General features: G+C 37.9%; 1 protein-coding gene across 1 annotated transcript; it reads right to left on the minus strand.

Annotated features, from left to right (window-relative positions):
* Positions 1-1,266: 1,266 nt before the first annotated feature.
* On the minus strand, positions 1,267-19,630 carry LOC113414808 (A-kinase anchor protein 7-like). Its single transcript, XM_087959005.1, is given in 6 exon segments — positions 1,267-1,397; positions 4,642-4,799; positions 11,104-11,213; positions 11,216-11,254; positions 18,551-18,665; positions 19,244-19,630. Coding segments are annotated over 6 exon segments (870 nt in total). The 5' UTR covers positions 19,561-19,630.
* Between the last annotated feature and the right edge of the window lie 548 nt (positions 19,631-20,178).

The following is a 20,178-nucleotide window of genomic DNA, read 5'->3' on the forward strand; positions in this document are numbered from 1 at the left end:
ATTCCATCTTGTTTTAAAAACAAAACAAAAAACCGATAGCTTCATCACCTGCTGTGATGTTCCAGGCAGTCAACAAGAGTACTTTCATTTCAGCATGTCTCCATTGCCATCCTTCTAGTCTATGCCATTTTTAGAAGCATGGTTATTTATTTAGAGGCTCAATGCAGTAATGCTGCTCTGCTCACAGAATGGTTTTTAAAATATCTTCTCTAACGAAAAAGGAACCGGCAGCATATCTTATTCCAGAAAATGGACACCTTCCAGAACAATATTCAAAGGAGCACAGGAAAGGGCAGCCGAAAGCCCAAATAATTACAACTCCTTCAGTTGAAATAACCATTAGATAAAAAAAATAATTATTCCTGCAGCTGGATGGGATTGAATCCAATAAAACCATTTTTTCCTAATTTGAACTAGAAGCACAATTTTCTCTCTCTCTCTCTCTCTTTTTAAAAAAAGATGGTTAAATTTAAAAGAGTTACATTTTCATGTCACGTTCACATGTACTGTCTTTTTTTCATTCAAAACATTACATTATGATACTGTATATAAAAAGTGATATAAGGATGTAGACAGTTACAGTTCTGTGTTTAATTTACAGAAGAAACACAAGGCCTAACTAGCTCCCAGTTTAGAACATCATCTGTTCAGTATTTTTACATGGGAAAATTATTGGATGAGCTAGAAGAGAGAGGGAGGGGACTCAATATAATCTGCAACAAGGTGTATTTTTTCAGGTCAACACAATTACTTCTTTGATCAAAATTCAGACCATGAATCGTCCCTTCATTTTATTAGTTTGTATCAGACTTTTCCCAGGCAAACTGAGAATCTCAGCTTACCAAACACCAACCACTTATTCTGGAACCTGGCTTTTTTGGCAAGACTCATGACTCTGCAATATTAGATCCTTTAATGCAGGGAAAAAATGGAGGGGGGAAGGGAGGGAGGGAGAGAGAGATCTATATGCCAGTATGTCAAATTAGAAGCCTAATATATACAGTATATGCCTATACTCCAGGACTCAAATTTTAGGTTTTCTCATCTGCTTTTTTGACTAAAGGGAAATTTGTCTGTTCTCTTCATGGTCAGGAGACAGAGCTGAAAATCAGTGGTTCCTAACTCATCAATTTTAATCCTTCCCCTCTGTTAGAAATAACAATGAATAAAATTAGCAATTTCTTTTCAATGTGGCAATTCATAATAAGTTGGAATTATTTTCATGATGAAAAAAAGCTAATCATAATGAAGCAAAAACCTGCAGCTTTAAATCTTCTTATTTACCTGCTGTCTCCATGCAGGAGCTTTGGAGAGCTTTAGAAATGTCAGGTGTGGTTTAAAGTCTCTGCTGCTTGAGACATCAATATTCATTTCCATAAAAGAGTTCAGTACCATTTCTGCAGACAGGGGGTGAAAATGAAGCCATTTGTTGACATACAGATGCGGAATGAATTGGAAGCAGTCCCAACTAAAGTGGGGACTTCCTTCAAGCATCACATATTGAAAGTTGTGAGAGTACAATTTGGAGAATGAAAAATAAAAGTAAAGTTTCCATCTCATTGAACTTGTGATGTTTGTGGCTTTCTTGGTCAGAGTATGGGGAAAGCTGCCACTGTCTTTATTTTTTTCACTAATCAGTATAACCTGGGATTTTGTGGTGGTCTAATCTTTCTTAGCTTTTCCAAATAAGCCAAAGTTCTCTGAGTGTTTCTACTTAGTCTGGCTACAAGTAAAAAGTTGTTTGAACATTATGGAATTTAAGCAAGGCTGCGATTCAACCGGTGTAATAATCGGTTTTGTGAGCGTGCATGCCAAACGTGCGCTTCATGTGCGTGCAGAACATTTGCTACTAACCTTCTCCAGCAATCCCTGTGTATTAAACAGCTGACATGTGGCAATCGTTGTGCCGCACGAATCAGCTGATCTTGAAAACTGGGTTATAAAGCACAGCCTAGAGCGGGTGGGCCCAACAGCTGATCATCGGAGCAAACCAAACTGGTTTGCTCCCAGATGATCCTCAGAGCTACCGGTTCACCTGATCTGGGCCGAACCGGTAGAATCCCACTGCTGGATTTAGGGGATACAAGGAAGAGTTCGTAACTCCTTGTAGTACAAGAGCTTTAGGCAGCCTAAGAGTTACAGAGATGAGAAATCCATCATATGATCCATAATTGGATCTTCTCTTGTTCATAAAAGATTAATTTAATCTTTTAGGAGATGGGAGAAAAAGACCAAGATCACGAAAAGTCAAGTATTCCATCCATTAGTTTTCATAAAAATAAGAATTTCCAAGTCTTTATTTTTCAAGGAAGAAGATATCCAGTAAGCAGTAGGGCTGACTTGGCTATCAGATAGCCACTTCAAACTGCAGATTGTAGGGATCATGAAAGATCAGCAAATGTTAGTTATATAAATCTATTACTATATCTTTACTGCCAAGGATGGAGAGAGGCAGTTCTAAAATAACTTGGCAAGCTTTGGATACTATTACTTTTGTCTTTGCTCAATACTTTTAGGTCAAAGGTCTTTAAGTGTGTCAAGCCTTAGATTTTACAGTCCAAGCAGTTCAATCTGTACAAATGTCCTGAGTTTTGTTTGTTCAGGTCTTTAGGATAAACTTTAATCATATATGTGTGTGTGTGTGTGTGTGTGTGTGTGTGATGTTTTATTTGTAATTTTCCTTTAATAACCATACATATTTTGTGGACAGTGTATTGACTGAGTCAATATATTTTTTACACACTGCTAACTATATGGAGGAGCTTTAATTTTTATTGTCTGATGGTGCAGACAAGGTGTTTTGCCTACTTTGGCTAACATAAGTTTGCTTCCCTCATGGCTTATTATATTTACTAAGAAGATATCCAGGCAGGTTTGAATCCCTTCATCCCAATTATAGTAGATTATTGTATGGCCGTTTATGGAATAAACTTAACTGGACCTTGAAGATCTAAGATTAATGGCCAATATCTTTTTTCAGGACGAGGCACTCAAGTGGTGATGACTGATCAAATCCAGATTTCTAAGTCCATTGCAATCACAGTTTCAACCTAATTTGGCCATTGAAACTGCTTGGGTTGCCTTTACTGTGAGAGAGAGGGGGATATAATCTTAATGGTTTGCCCATATTTCTCAATAGCCTTCAATATCATTGACCATGATATCCTTCTGGAGAGGTTATCTAAATCAAGTGTGAGTAGAACAGTTCCACTCATATCTGGCTGGCAATTTATAAAATATGGTACTTAGAGTTTTCTGCCTGACCCTACTATGTTTAAACTTTGGGGTTAAAAAGGTTCTATGTTATCTCCCTTGCTATTCAATATTTATATTAAATAACTGAATAAGAACCTTCAAAAAAATAAAATAAAATGTCATCAACATGCTGATGATACTTAAATTTACCTCTGCTTTTTCATCAGATTTAGGTGAGGCAAAGGAATTGCTGAATTGCCTGGCTACAATAATGGATTGAATAAGAGCCAACAAACCAAAGGTCAACCCAGACAGACAGAAATGATGATGATGATATTTATCTGACTAGGTTAATAGAAATCAACCTGCTCTGGACTTCTATCCCTAAAGGATCAAGTTCATTGCTTGGGAATTCTGGATCCAACCCTGTCACTAGAGGCACAATTGGCCTTGGTGATACAAAGCATTTTTCACTAGCTTTGGCTGATTCACCCGGTTGAGAACTTGGTTAGAGAAAACCTTAGTACAATAATCCATGCCCTTGTAACTTCTCATCCAGACTACTGCAGTGTGTTACATGTTGGACTCCCTTGAAGATGGTCCAGAATTTTCTGTTAATAGAGAATGGTGAAATAAATAAATGTGGAGCTGGAGAGTAAAGAGGATGTCCTTGAGAGAGAGATGGAAGGCTGATTAAAAAGCTATTAACACAGAAATATCACCTAAGCCCAGATTTTGGTTGGTGGTATGAAGACATCCCTTGAATTCTCATGAAGATATAAGAGATTCAGACTTTCAAGATTATGTGGATTTTATCCAGTATTAATAAAGTAATTTTAGGCGCACATAGCATCTCTTTCTTCATCTGCTTCACCTTCACTACCAAGATTTCACTACCAAGTGATCAGAATCATTATGAAGACCATTTTTTGTGATGTTCATAGGCCTTTTATTTCCTTTCTGTAAGGGTTGTTTTCGTTGTAATTACCTCTATGTTGGAAAATATGGAATTACGCAAGCTTTAAACAAGTGGGAAAATATTTATTATCTTGCGTACTGAAAATTTCATTCACCACTTACCTCAATCACCTGAGATTTCAGCCTTGCATATCTGCAAATGAGTCAGACCAAAATGTCTGTATGCTTCTGGAATGATCTCATTTGCATATTTATAAAGACCATTACGGATACAGTATTCTTGCTCATAAATCAAACAGACTTAACTGGGATAAATAACTGGGATACTAATGTTTTGTGTTTGAAAAAGAGGCTCTGGGGATAAAGGAAGGGATGAGAGAATGAATGCCAAAGAAAGCGTAATAAATAAAGTTATATTTGGCAATTGTTCCAGAGAAAATGATATACAAATTCAACATATTAATAATTTTAGCTTGCTTTTCAACTTCTACTCAGTTTTATGCAAATATTGAATATCTGAATACTAACCTGCAATTTTGCTTAACATATGCTGTTCATCTGCTGACATTTTAACATAAATCACTTTATTGTTAAACTGGCCGATACCATGAAATGTCATGCAGAAGAGTTGTCTCTGCAATAGAACTTGCACTTCAGCCTTGCTGTGCTCTAGAGCAGAAATAGCCCTTCAAATGAATGAGATACACTCATAAGCAGGAAAAACACCCGTAAAAAAGCAGTAACAGGATTGACATTCACATTGGAGCGGATTTTAGAAGGTCAACCTAAGGAAATGTAAGATGACATTTATAATTTAGCGCAGTTGCCCTAATGCTCGTAAATTAAGGAATACACCCTCAAGCATTCTAACTTAAATGCATCGTTTTTTTGGTGCCCCTTTAGCTTTTTCCTAAACATATATTTATTCTGGACAGGAATGGGAAGTGAACATAAATTCACTCTCTCTCAAATAAGCACGTTAAGGTTGGGCAGAGACAATTTGATGCTTGAGTTGAAGCCCAAATCTATCTATCTATCTATCTATCTATCTATCTATCTATCTATCTATCTATCTATCTATCTATCATCTATCATATCTCTCTCTCTCTCTCTCTCTCCCTCTCTCTCGTTCAGAAACTAGGTAGCTGAAATAGGAGCATTACACAGGGAACAGATTCTCCAGCTCACCTGATTGCAGCAGCTTAGCTGTGAGGACAGAGGGCAGATCATGTGACTTGTGGCTGTGTTTTTCTCAGCATCTGCTTCCTTAGATGGTTCCCTGTGTGGCTTGGAACAGAGCCAGCTCCAGCTTCAAATCACACAGTGTGACATAATACGACATCTATCATGTCAGAGGCAGGGGAAAAAATGGTATTTACCTAAAGCTTTTCTGAAAGCTTTACCTTCAGAAAAAGAAGGTCACCTGGGAATATAGTAATTGGCGTGGATGAGTTTTTCTCTGCCTAATTTTCATTTGGAGGTGTGTGTGTGCTCATTTTAAAATCTGTCATCTTCCTTTCAAGCAAATACCAAACAAAGTTTGCTACATTAAATCTTGTTCTCATAGTGAGAATATCAAGCATTTTTCAGGATGATCCCCACCCAGGGGTGGGCTGCTGGGGGGGTTCGCTCCTAGCTAAGATTTTGTGCAGTTCAGAGAATCTCCAAATCCCACCCCGCCCCTCCCAGGAGTCCCCACGCGGTCCATTTTGGATACAAGTAAGTGCAGGGGCTCACATGGAGGCTCAGGGAGGGTGAAAAACGGGCCTTCCGGAAGTTTGGGAAGGCCAGAAATGGGCCCATTTCAGGCTTCCAGAGAGCCTCCCAAGCCCAGGTAGGCCATTTTTGCCCTCCCGGAAGTTCAAAGAAAGCCTTCAGAGCTTGGGAAGGGCAAAACCGCAACCACCACCACCCCCGTAGTGCAGGAGGCCAACTAGGCCACGCCCACCATGGCCATGCCTAGCCAGCAACTGGTCAGAGAACCCGTTGCTAAAAATTTTGAAGTCATCCCTGTCCCCACCCCCAGGAGATTATAACTTTGATGGGCTACTAACCCTGACAAAGATATTGGTAGTAAGAGAACTCCAAGTGACGGTCACTTTTTGGGGTTAAAAGGAAAGAAGCTATTGATAGGGCTTTGCAAGCATATAAGAAGCTGACATCGTGTCAGCCCCTGGAGATAGTCCAGGCAGAAAGCCACGAGAACCTTGCAATTCTGGAAGTACTTCTTCTTTTCCTGCCTTTTCTTTTTTAGAAAGTAGGCCCTTTCTGGTTTGCTTTTTCTATTCCCTTTCCTTCTATGGGCTGAGATATTGCTTCTTCATCCTTTGCCCTGGTTGCAGCTCTTTTTCCTATCTCCAAGTTTATTCTCCCAGCCCATTACATCAAGAGAAGGAATTTTGAACTTCAACCTGGAAAAAGCAATGACACACAACTTCAAACTTGAACTTGGAGAAGGCAATGACAAACAGCTTCCCCACGGATGGTGACAAGAGCTAGGGTGGCACAGTGGTTAGAAAACAGTATTGCAGGTTAATTTTGCTGACTGCCGATTGCCAGTAGTTCAGCAGTTTGATTCTCACTGGCTCAAGGTTGATTCAGCCTTCTATTCTTCCGAGGTCAGTAAAATGAGGACCCAGATTGTTGAGAGCAATATGTGACTGTAAACTGGTTAGAGAGGGCTCTAAAGCACTATGGAGCCGTATATATTGTAAGTCTAAGTGCTATTGCTATTATATTAACATAGCTGAAACTTTTAGACAATTCTTGCTGCCAGAACTGCCTTCCTCTCTTGTTAGAATACGCTTTTCTCATTGCTGGATATGAAGTAAAAAATATGGGTAACATTAAAAATACAAACAGAAAGTTTAATGAACTAACAGTTGGTAATGGAAAAGTAACAATATACAGTTGGTAGTGAATGGTAGACAGCTTTATTTCTGTGGGGTCCCTAGTGTTCTCTAAGCTTGATTGTTTTCTTGGAGATGCTTCATTACCAAACTAAATAATATGATCAGTACTGATGTTATTACCTAGTTTGGTAATGAAACGTCGACAACAAAACAGTCAAGTTCAGAGGGCACCAAGGATCATTCAGCTCAACCCTGAGCTACAAATGTTTTATTCCATTGGCAATTGTATTTTACTGGTTTCAAGAATAAAGAAAGACAGTGTAAAGTGGGAGTGAAAAGGTAATTAATTCTGTGAGGAAGATAGATGGATGGAATCAAAATTACTGGACTCTCATTTCCAAAACTGCAGAGAATCACTGGAGCAAATACTATCCAAATATTCTTCAAGATTAAGTCTGACCTGATCTAACAAGCCAATATTAATTTGTAATTGTTCTGTTGCTTGACAATGAGATGGGAGGCATATAAATTTAATAAATATATAAAGTTTGTATTACGTTGTTTTGTTATTATCCCAGAACATATCCATTATCCAGTTAAATTGCATTGATCTGCTATTATATTTTGCTTTTAGCTGTTCATACAGAAGAAAAAAGGAACTGAACTTCACCCAGTTCTTTTAATCACAATCCTCGGACGGATTGTTAGAATATAAAAACAAGAGCATGGATATCTGGCATTCTACGATACCTTGTATCACTACTTCCTCACATATGGTAGGACAGCAAATTCACTTTTTGCAACATACAAATTTACAAAACAGGTACTGTTTGCTTTATTCATTCCCACTGATTTGGGGCTTTCAAAGGATAATACACTGCTCAAAAAAATAAAGGGAACACTTAAACAACACAATGTAACTCCAAGTCAATCACACTTCTGTGAAATCAAACTGTCCACTTAGGTAGCAACACTGATTGACAATCAATTTCACATGCTGTTGTGCAAATGGAATAGACAACAGGTGGAAAGCATAGGCAGTTAGCAAGACATCCCCAATAAAGGAGTGGTTCTGCAGGTGGTGACCACAGACCACTTCTCAGTTCCTATGCTTTCTGGCTGATGGTTTGGTCACTTTTGAATGCTGGCGGTGCTTTCACTCTAGTGGTAGCATGAGATGGAGTCTACAACCCACACAAGTGGCTCAGGTAGTACAGCTCATCCAGGATGGCACATCAATGCGAGCTGTGGCAAGAAGGTTTGCTGTGTCTGTCAGTGTAGTGTCCAGAGCATGGAGGCACTACCAGGAGACAGGCCAGTACATCAGGAGACGTGGAGGAGGCCGTAGGAGGGCAACAACCCAGCATCAGGATTGCTACTTCTGCCTTTGTGCAAGGAGGGACAGGAGGAGCACTGCCAGAGCCCTGCAAAATGACCTCCAGCGGGCCACAAATGTGCATGTGGTTGCTCAAATGGTCAGAAACAGACTCCATGAGGGTGGTATGAGGGCCCGACGTCCACAGGTGGGGGATACCGTGCAGGACGTTTGGCATTTGCCAGAGAACACCAAGATTGGCAAATTTGCCACTGGCACCCTGTGCTCTTCACAGATGAAAGCAGGTTCTCACTGAGCACATGTGACAGACGTGACAGGGTCTGGAGATGCCGTGGAGAATGTTCTGCTGCTGCAACATCCTCCAGCATGACTGGTTTGGCAGTGGGTCAGTAATGGTGTGGGGTGGCATTTCTTTAGGGGGCCGCACAGCCCTCCATGTACTCACCAGAGGTAGCCTGACTGCCATTAGGTACCGAGATGAGATCCTTAGACCCCTTGTGAGACCATATGCTGGTGCGGTTGCCCCTGGGTTCCTCCTAATGCAAGACAATGTTAAACCTCATGTGGCTGGAGTGTGTCAGCAGTTTCTGCAAGATGAAGGCATTGATGCTATGGACTGGCCCGCCCGTTCCCCAGACCTGAATCCAATTAAGCACATCTGGGACATCATGTCTCGCTCCATCCACCAACGTCACATTGCACCACAGACTGTCCAGGAGTTGGGGGATGCTTTAGTCCAGATCCCTCAGGAGACCATCTGCCACCTCATCAGGAGCATGCCCAGGCATTGTAGGGAGGTCATACAGGCACGTGGAGGCCACACACACACACTACTGAGCCTCATTGTGACTTTTTAAAGGACATTACATCAAAGTTGGATCAGCCTGTAGTGTTTTTTTCCACTTTGATTTTGAGTGTAACTCCAAATCCAGACCTCCATGGGTTGCTAAATTTGATTTCCATTGATAATTTTTGTGTGATTTTGTTGTCAGCACATTCAACTATGTAATAAACAAAGTATTTAATGAGAATATTTCATTCATTCAGATCTAGGATGTCTTATTTTTGTGTTCCCTTTATTTTTTTGAGCAGTGTATAATTAGCTTATTGTGGACTGATTTGCTTCACTCTCTCTGAGATTAAAAAAAAGTAATTTTAAGCAAGAATGGGCTCATCTTAGAGCAGAGCGAATCCTTTTTGTCAAGCAACAGATTAGAAAAAGTGGTAAATCAAAATTACTCCTTGCTCTTCTAATGCTCTAGTCAAAATAATATATTTTGCTGGCCATTCCACTTTTCAAAACAGGCACTTTTTCTTTTTCTGATGCCTTACTCTGAAGCACCTACCAGAGCAAAATTTGGATTCAGTTTTTGAACCAAGAGATCCCTAGACATGCCACTTTGGGTTAGCTGAACTCAAAACATCTATGGAGATTCTCAGTCATCCAGGTCATGGTTGTTCCAAAGGTAAATTGGACTTTCTGGTTTTTCTTTGAAGACTTTTCACTTCTCATCCAATAAGCTTCTTCATTTCAGAACTGAAGAAGCTTCTTGGATGAGAACCAAAACATCTTCAGGGAAAAACAAAGCGCAGATGCCTTTTGAAAAAGCACCTTAGGGTCTAGATTTAGATTAAGCAAGTCAGTCTATGACATGTAAAGACCCTAGGATGAAATTTCATGGAAGGTTTGCATTGCTTCTCCTCATACCACAAATAAAAGACAGGACGTGAATCTAAATCTGTAACACATGGATATAAAACATGGCTGTTCAACCTTTTGGCTTGCCTGGGTCCCCACTGGGTGAAGAGGAATTTTGGGGCACATATACATAAAATATATCAGAACATATACATAAAATATTGTCAGAAATGGTGTAGGGTCTCCCGCTTGGGCGGTGGGTTGGACTAGATGACCTACAAGGTCCCTTCCAACTCTGATTATCTGTATATAATTTAGGTAATGTATATAATTAACAATCTTCCTTTTTTTTTTTTTTAGGTATCTTTTATTATCTTGCATTACTTGCAATCCATGGCCACATGCAGCCTGTGGGCCATGGGTTGGAGCCACCTGATATAAAAGAAGAAAATTGCATCCTTCTGCTTAAAAGAATATCTCTGTTCTGTTTTATCTCTAAACAGACCATGCCGTTTTGTCAGTGGATAACTATACTTGGAAGTCACCAAGCTAAGTAATGCTGGATGTTTGTATCATTCTTGTCTGACATCCTAGTGTGGAAGTATTTATGTTTAGACTGTGCTTTTTTCTTGTTATAATTGGAAATTGTGCATGATGTATGAAATCTCTATAATCTTTGCAAGAGATGAGCTCTTTCTGAATAGTTTTAGATGGAGATGTCATCTATCCAGAAGAAGACAAGGTTCATGTTTAGCCATTATTTTCCAGACTATTTATCACTCTAGATGCCAACATGAAAATACGCTACTTTTTAACATCTATGTCAATCTTTTTCACCATAAACTGTTAATTTAAGCTTTACCTACTGCTGCAACTGAGGTTACTATAGCGCTTGCTTTGTATGGCTACAGGACCAATTTATCTTTTATCTAGAACTTGCTAAAATGTGATGCAATTCTTTTTATGATTTAAAAAGTAGCTGTTCTCAGTATGTATCAATGGCAGCCATCTTTAAGTTGATCTTCATCCAAATTAATTTAAAAATAACTGTTGTGTTTTTTTTAACCAGAAATATAAATCTACATTAAGATTAAAAAGTAAAAAATCATTTCCAACATTCTGGAATAGTATCATTGGCAAAAACATCTCTTAAGTTCCATTACCCTTTTATATCATCTTCTGTTTTCAGATGAGCTACAATAATGGTTAGATGCATTGTCTGAATTGGAACTAGAGCTTTCAGCAGTTTAGGTTCCTGAGTAAATATATATTCTGAGTAAATATATATTGGGCATCTTCAATTTTATCTAAAATCTGAAATAAAGAGGGATAAGTGGTGACTCAAATTTAACAATTGTAGCTCTTTCTATTGAAACAGTTCATTTATAACACTATTTCATTATGTTACAGATTTTAAAAATCTTGTGTGCCTCTTCAGAACGTTCAATTGAATAATGTTAATTGGAGATAATGAAAAAAGCACCTGCAGTTTGCTTAAAAACTAGCATTGCTATAAGATGCTTTTTGAAATTTTTACATGTCATCTGTATTCTGGATCTCAGTTTCAGTATGAGTACAAAAATAAAAGAAGTTGATAAGTATTAACATGATCTTTATGCAGTTGTCAGTTGCTAGTAGACTGAAAATAGAATAGCATTTCCATAATTAACCATGTATGACTACAAAAAGAAACTGATGTATTTTTCCATGTAATAAATTGTAATAATAAATTCATTCAATTGACTAAATTTGTTATTCTTAAATACAATATTTTTCTAAAATTGTATGGCCCAATTTTATATCTTTGGAATGTATTCCAAATGCATATCACTGATTTATAAAAGCAGTAGAAGAAAAATGCTTCTTTTGAAAGAATCTTCCATAATAAGTTTGCATGTGAGATGAGAATGAAAGACGAAAGAAATCCCTAAGGAAAAAAACCTTTGATGTAATTTATAATTCTGATTAGTATAATTCAAACAGAGCAAAATACATTTATGTTACTGAAGAAGAAAAAATAGCACTTAAATATTTTCCATATATTAAGAAAGCAACAACCATTTAGAGACACTTAGCATTTTACTGTATCACAATGCACAAGTTATATAGATCTTTAATAAGAAATTCAAATACAGATCAGCAAAAAGAAAAGATACTAATTGCCTTAACTGTTGAAAAAAATATTAGACATTTTGAAAGACACACTGCATAGACCTTTTCTACTGCTATTGCTTCATATTCAAAGTCGGGTATCTTCTCCTATCACTTTTAAAATTTATTATCATTATGCAGTTTCTGATCCTCATTATTGAGACTGTTCCATCTGAAACAGGAAAAATTAACATTAAAAATGGTACCCCAGGGATTCCGTATTCTTCAGGAAGAAATCAATAAATAACTTGCAGCCCACAAAACACCTCCAGTAGAAAAGCTACCTAACCTTTTAAATGTAGCTTGAGGGATATATTGTCAGTAAATCATCAGTCTGGGGTTTATACATACATATATTTTTTTCTAAAAAGAGAAAAGGATGATAGACATAAATACCAACTATATGTAACAGATTAAAATACAGGAATGTGTTCTACTAATGACAATATTTATTATATATTCCAATAATTAAAGACATATAGCAGTAGCACTTAGACTTATGTACTGCTTCATAGTGCTTTACAGCCCACCCTAAGCAGTTACAGAGTCAGCATATTGACCCCAACAATCTGGATCCTCATTTTACCCACCTCAAAAGGATGGAAGGCTGAGTCAACCTTGAGCCTGGTGAGATTCGAACTGCCAAATTGCAGGCAGCCAGCAGTCAGAAGTAGCCTGCAGTACTGCACTCTAACCACTCTAACCACTGCGCCACAGCTCATATCACACATTAAATCAGAAGAATGTTTCTTTATAACCATTTTAAAGAAATATACGTTCCCATATAATTACCAAGCATCGACACTTTTTTGCCTAAATCTTGTAACACATCAATTTCCCCAACTTTAGAAGACTTTTTTCAACTTTTCGGGTGAAGAAGTGAAATTGAACAGAGATGATATATAGAAAGAAAGGTTTACTTTCCAATTACATCTTTATAAGACTTGTCCTCTATTCCCTTCATCAGTTCGTTTTTTCCTAGATATGTTTCTGTTTGCTTATGTATTAATTCTTAATTTTTAAAACCAAATTCCCAGACCTACAGGAAACAACATATCCAAATTTTGCCTGATTAACACAGCAGAAAGATTAATTCCTGTAATCTGAACAGTTATTGTAACATAGGCATTTTAATGAGCTACATTACATTACTACTGATCTTCTAAAGCAGTTCCATTTTTTTACACATCTTTCTTCCACGTTAGAGAAATGCAAGACTGTGGGGAGGCAGGAAAGTGGCTCTGCTAAATTTCATTTAGTTTCCTGAAAAGTTGAAAAAAAAACCTCTTGTCAACTAAAAATTGGTATGCTACAAGATTTTGTTACTTATACAATCCTTCATGCCACAGGACCAGGCTACTTGCAGAACCATTCCTCTTTGATTGTTGCTACTCATTCCACCAAAACTGACTAATGTTGGTCATGTACTAGGTGTCTTTCCTGAAGAAGCTCAACCAAAGGGAGCCAGGAAGTATGTCTTCTCCGTTGCCTGTTCCATGGAATAGGTATGGAGAACTGGGTTGTAGTCATCTTCTGTGTTTATTTCTGAAGAATGTTATCAGATCTATATAAGGTAAAGGTTCCCCTCAAACATACGTGTTAGTCATTTCCGGCTCTAGGGGGCAGTGCTCATCTCTGTCATAAAGCCAGTGCTGTCCAAAGACATCTCCGTGTTCATGTGGCCAGCATGATTAAATGCCGAAGGCACACGGAATGCTGTTACCTTCCCACCAAAGTAGTCCCTATTGTTTTGTTCTACTTGCATTTTTACATGCTTTCGAACTGCTAGGTTGGCAGAAGCTGGGACAAGTAATGGGAGCTCACTCCTTTACACAGTGCTAGGGATTCGGACCACCAAACTGCTGACCTTTCTGATCAACAAGTCAGCATCTTAGCCACTGATCCACCGTGTCCCTTTGATCTATATAGCTAGACACAATTTAATTGAAACAATTTTTTTTTAAAAAAAAGTCTGATCAGGTATATAACTTGATAGATAACATGAGATATGTTGACTGTAGATCACATTGGATTAGATGAGGAAACAAGTTTGTTTCTATAGAAACAAGTTTGTTTCTATTTCTATTTTTCTTTAAGTGTGTTGTCTCCCATTTGGGTCTGAGCCTGATGCTGAAACTGATGAGGAGCACCAGACATGAGGTGCAGGTTTTGTTTCTTTTTATTGAAGTGCTTCAGCAAAAAGGGTCCCAGCCAGCAAAATGCCAGGATCCAGAACAAAGAATTAAGAGAGCTTTATACAATTTCATTAAAACAGAAGGCAGGCCAAGGCAGGATATATAAGAAATATCTCATAAACATTTTAGTAGTGATCTAACCATGTGTTCTATTGGCCTCTAGCCGTTCCTACTCCTAAGCCTTGGATAATGAATGCTCCAGGAGTTATCTAATACACATTCTATTTGCTCCAGGCCATCCCTATTTCTAACTTCTAGCTGAGGTATGCAGAATGTATAACACAGAGGTCTCCAAACTTGACAACTTTAAGACTTGTGGACTTCAACTTCCAGAATTCTCCAGCCAGACACCTGGTCTAACTCTTTGTTATTGTTACCAGTCCTCTAATCACCTAGTTAGTGGTTAAAAGTGTTACACGTGCATATTCTCTATGAATAAACACTCTTTGTTCTTTCCAGACAGACTCCACTAATACAGGCTTCCAGGTGTTCTTTCAAGTGTATGTCACAGCTTTCCTTTGTTTTAGTAGACAGCCCATCAAGAGTTATTTCAATTATGGCAGGCAAGGATATCTCATCATAGGATTTACACCAAGAAATCAAAATACTGATCAATAACCCAGAACTCTTTATTTTAAGGGGAAAAATTAGTAAAGCTATCCAGAGATCAAGATTTAATGGGCAAAATGTGATTTGGAACTCATATAGGCATATCTGTAGAGACCACCTTAAACCAATCATTTACTAAGACCATACAGTCATAGTAGCTGCCGAGACCAGCCACTGTAGTGAAGGAAAGGATTTTTCTATTTTAATACATTCCAGGCAGGTGTAATATTACACATGCTGTAAAAAAAAAAGTCATAATTCTAGATCTCTGCAACACTATAGAATTTTGGATCTCAGCAATTTCCATTCGCATTCAAAACTGCAATTTAAAGTAGCTCTCCTACGTTCCACATAAAATAAGATAAATGTACGCATCTATAATGGGCAATACTTATCAAAATTGCTACCAAGTATTATTCAGTTCATTTACTACCTAAGAAAGAAAGTGGAAAAATAAATTGGTGTTATCAGAATAAAAACTCAGGACTGCAGAACATGGAATATTAAAAAATATGGTGGGTCTCAGGGCAAAATGGGTAGATTTGACAAAAGGAAAGGATATCTATCTTTTAACTCCAAATAGAAGAAGGAGACAGTTCCTGGGATGGTCATCAAATTTTTGAAAACTGATTTGCATAGGTTACCCTATTCATTCACACAATTTGATTAGAAATTTATTACAGGCAAATTTCCTCCGTATGCTTATGCAATCTATAGTACCAACTCATCCTGAATCAGCAAAATGTATGATTTATTCATTTCTTTGTTCTACTAATATACCATCAAAACAATATAAACTGTGGTTTACAAAACAATCAGCAAAAATTTCCATAATGGTTAAAATATTCTGGGGTAAATGTAAATAAATTAAATTTTTTATCAATACCAGATAAAAATTATAGCACAACAGTAAATTTTACTTATATATCATAAAAACTAAAGTAAACAATTCATGACAAAACCTGCAATGAAAGCAATATAAAGAACTCTAAGTAAAATATGACAGTAACAAACTTGACTGTCTTCACTTGAGTAGCTTCTGAAACACTAGAAGCAGCAATACATTCTACAAAATAATCAATAATTCAATAATAACAATAAACAGTAAATTGAAACACTTAATTACCACTAATACAGCTCTCAATCATCCCTTCACATAATAAGGAACAGATCAAGCAGAGCCCACCAAATCTGGTGGAGACCTCCTTGCTATGTTCATAGCATATATAGACGTGGCCCTAGATTGGTTGTCTTCCAATCTTCCAATAAGCATTTCAGTATAGAGCCAGGCCTAAAGCAACCGCCTCCCTGCCTATTTAGACTAACACTCAGGGTATACCCTGAGCCTGGAAGACTGAATGAAGACTAGGCTATTCTTATTCAACACCATATTAGCATCCCTGGACGCCGTAAAAGAAAGAAAGAAAGCCTGACAAAAATTTTATAATTAAAAATAGTATTGAAAAGGGAATTGTCAGAAAGGCTATTTTTCTTTCTCAAACATGCCAAGAAAGCAAGCTCTACTTCAGGAGTGTCCAACCTTGGCAACTTTAAGACTTGTGGACTTCAACTCCCAGAATTCCTCAGCCAGCAAAGCTGGGAGTTGAAGTCCACAAGTCTTAAAGTTGCCAAGATTGGACACCCCTGCTCTACTTCCTTTCCTTCTGTGGGTGAATTGTTTTTCAGGAGTCCTCAAAAGACAATCCTTTCCTGATTCTTTCTTTCATTTGGCCTAGAAACATAGAACGCTTGTCAACTAAGCCAGCAAAAATATAAATAAATAAATAAAAAAGAAAGGAAATTAGTATTTTATCCTTTTTTGCTGAACAGAAAGAAAGAAAGAAAGAAAGAAAGAAAGAAAGAAAGAAAGAAAGAAAGAAAGAAAGAAAGAAAGAAATGGGCAGTGTTTCATTGATCCATTTTTGTTTCACCCTGCCCTCCCCTGCCCAAAAAAAAATATTCCCAATGATCCAGCCTTTCATGACTGATAGTCCAGCAGCTCAGTATGAAATTGTCTTTGGAAACAGAGAATGAAAACTGGCCAGCTGGAATGAAAGCAGTAGATCAAAAAAAAGCATAACAGGTGGATCAGTTTTTCCTGCTCTTGCCAGCAGAGAAGAAAGAATTATACAGTATTTTGGATCCAGAGCAAGTAAATTCATAGAACAGAATCCATAAGATTGGAAAGGACTTCAAAGGCCTTATAGTACAATCTTCTGGTATTGGGTGAACTGTCCCCAACTTGTAAGTAGGAAGTGTGGATCAGATCATCAACTTTAACACAAATAGGACAAAGGACTGAGAGACTTTTGAGATTCAGAAAGCGGCACAACAAATGGACCAATCATTTGATTTAGAACGAGAGAGAAAAACCAACATACAAATAATCCTGGATATTTCCCTGTATAAAACACTACATGGTACCCTCATAGGTGGAAATGTTTGAGAAATGAATGAGTTGGCAAGCATATAAGTGTTTATCAGCCATTTTCATAGGAGTAATTCTAATTTAATTAATGGAGGACACTCAGATTCTGATACCTCTTCCATAATTCTGAGTTCTCCATTCCCGGCAACTGTCAATTCTTTATTTATTTTTTTCTGAAACCAAGTGGATATTTTATCAAAGGTGTTACCAGACTGCTGCCAGTTCAACTACAGAGTAACAGACTACACAATATACAGAGATAGTAATTTCTAATTCTGCAACACATTGGACTGCTTATTTTGTTAATCTCTTTCTTATCTCACAATGTAAAGCAAGATTAGTCAATCACTTACATAACATCTTTGTAGGAAAGCCAATGTTTCAGCTTTATAGACAAAATACTTTAATCGTGCACTTTGCTGTGGATACTGGGTAATATAGCTTTTTTAATGTGCAACATCTGTTTCTGGATAATCAGTTCTACCAGTTCGCACCTATTTGGTAGAACCGGTTGTTAACATTCTAAGCACTTTGGAGAACTGGTTTTTAGAAGAAATTACAGGCCTAATCCTGTAAGGAAGGCAGGAAGGAAACATTCTGGTGTTACTTATAGAAACTGCATCTCCGTTAACCCTTATTACATTCTTGGCAGGACTAGACTTCCTGTCTCAGGAACTTCTCTGGAGTTTTTCCCCCCTCCTTTGCTGGTACTTTGCTTGTGTGGAGTGACCATTCAAAGTTACAATGGCACTGAAAAAAGTGACTTATGACCATTTTTCACACTTACGACTGTTGCAGCATCCCCACAATCATGAGAGGCCAGGAGATGAGATGCGTGCCTCGATGTGAGTGATATGAGTTGGCCACACCCAGCCAATAACATGAACACCAAGCCATGTCCACCCAGTCACATGACCACCAAGCCACGCCCACCAACTAAGCCATGCCCACAGAACTGGTTGTTAAAAATTTTGAATCCCACCCCTGTGGATAATGATCAGTCAGAATCCACTCATGTCTATTTCTCCATTCAGAATAGACGCCCACTAGTTGGCTTGGGGACCAACCATAATAATGTCTTTCCTGCTAAGAGGGCTGGGACTATATGGACAATTGATTATGAATAAAATTCACCTTTTTTGGTAACAGACCAGGCACTAATCGGAGACAAAGGCTCTGTTTGTAAATTTCTTAATTTCTATAATTAAGCCATATTTAATCACTTACCTGGTCATTTGTTACTGGTATTGCAACAAAATAGTTAGGTACATCCCTTTTCTGTTTCTTATAAATTATTTGTTCTTTCCCAGGTTTCTTTACTTCTACCAGTATCTTTGTGCTCCTTGAGTTAAACTAGTTGTGGATCAAGAAAATTCTTCTGTAACAACTCTAAACTTTTTTTTTTAATCTTCCTCATTTTCATTCCATAGATGAGCATTTAATGTTCCTGTTGATTCTGCATTTGGGGTCTTATTATGCAGTTTCTTCTCAGTGACCATTTTCTTTATTTTCTTTTTGCTCTTCCTGCAAAAGCTTTTCCAGCATCAACTGCTTTGTGTTCCACTTCCACCTAAGCGGCTGTGGTAGGGTTTCTTTTAGAACGGACTCTTTTGCCTCTTGGTGGACATGCTTAGAATCCAACCCAGGCCCTTTCCTCTGCTTGCTGCTGTTTCATTTCAGCAGCTATTATCTCTTCCCCATGTTGTGCCTCCTGCTTCGTGGGAGATATATTCTTAGGCGTGTTGGAAAAATGCCAATGGATATTCTCAAGTGACATTTCTCCTCCTAGATTCTCTTCTAGCTGCATAGTGACACATGGAGGCAAAATGTCCTTTTTTTTACATTCTGGGGAATCCTCTTTGCAGGCACAGATGATATCTTTCCATTGTGATTCCAGTGCTGTTGTACATCAAGAGTTACAAGTGGTGCAGTGTTGTTGTTGTTTTTTGTACCTCTACAGATTTCTCTGGACCCTCTCTTTCATCCCACTGCTGCTGAGTGCTCCCTGTCATATGCTGAGATTTATTCCCTTTCCTCTGTTGTATATGACCCATCCTATGTGGTGCCTCCCTTTCTCTGATATCTTCTATATGGGCCTGTATTGCCATTGGAGAGACAGTCTTTGCGTTGGCCTGGGGTGTATTTCCTTTTAACAGTTGTTGACCTCCATTTAGGTAGTTTGGCAGCTTCTTTGCCTCCTCATTTTCCTCACTCAATAGCAGCAATTGCTGATTCATAACCTTGGCTTATAACCAATATTTCCCAATTAGTTTGTCTTATAAAGTACCTTTTTTTAAAGGCTTGAGACCAATTATGTAAAGAACTACAAGAGATTAAATGGAGGGTAGTTGCTCATACTAATTGCCAACAACAAAAAGAGCCATTTGATTAGATAATTCTATCACATAATGGAAAAGGGCTTAAGCAGCAGGACTAGGCTTTGTCCGTCTTTGTTGTCTAAGATTTTTAGTGATGAGACCTAAGTGGGAAAAAAAAACAAGGAAAGACAATGTTAGTCACACAATCTTTGTCCTATGATGTCACCTCTGAAGGATGTTGTTAGGGATATACCCTAGCAGAATGTGCACAGCAGTCAGGCAGTCAGGCAAATATGAGAGAAAGCGTTTTTTAGTTTACACACTCAGTAAAAACGGATACACTGTCTTAGTTAAATAGTTTATTCCATTAAGAGTTTAGCAGGGTCAAACAGTCCAAATATCATTCACTAGAGTTCAGTCAGTTCAGTCCGGAGATTGTTCAATTGCAAAAATCCAGTTTCAAAAAAAAGGTCAGTTAACTTACAATGTCAATCCATAAATCAGTCCAGTAAATATCTTCTCACAGTAGATTAGATA

This window comes from Notechis scutatus, chromosome 3 (genome assembly GCF_049901735.1).
Source record: "Notechis scutatus isolate UNSWTSFEM ecotype Mainland chromosome 3, rNotScu1.2, whole genome shotgun sequence".
NCBI classification, from domain to species: Eukaryota; Metazoa; Chordata; class Lepidosauria; order Squamata; family Elapidae; genus Notechis; species Notechis scutatus.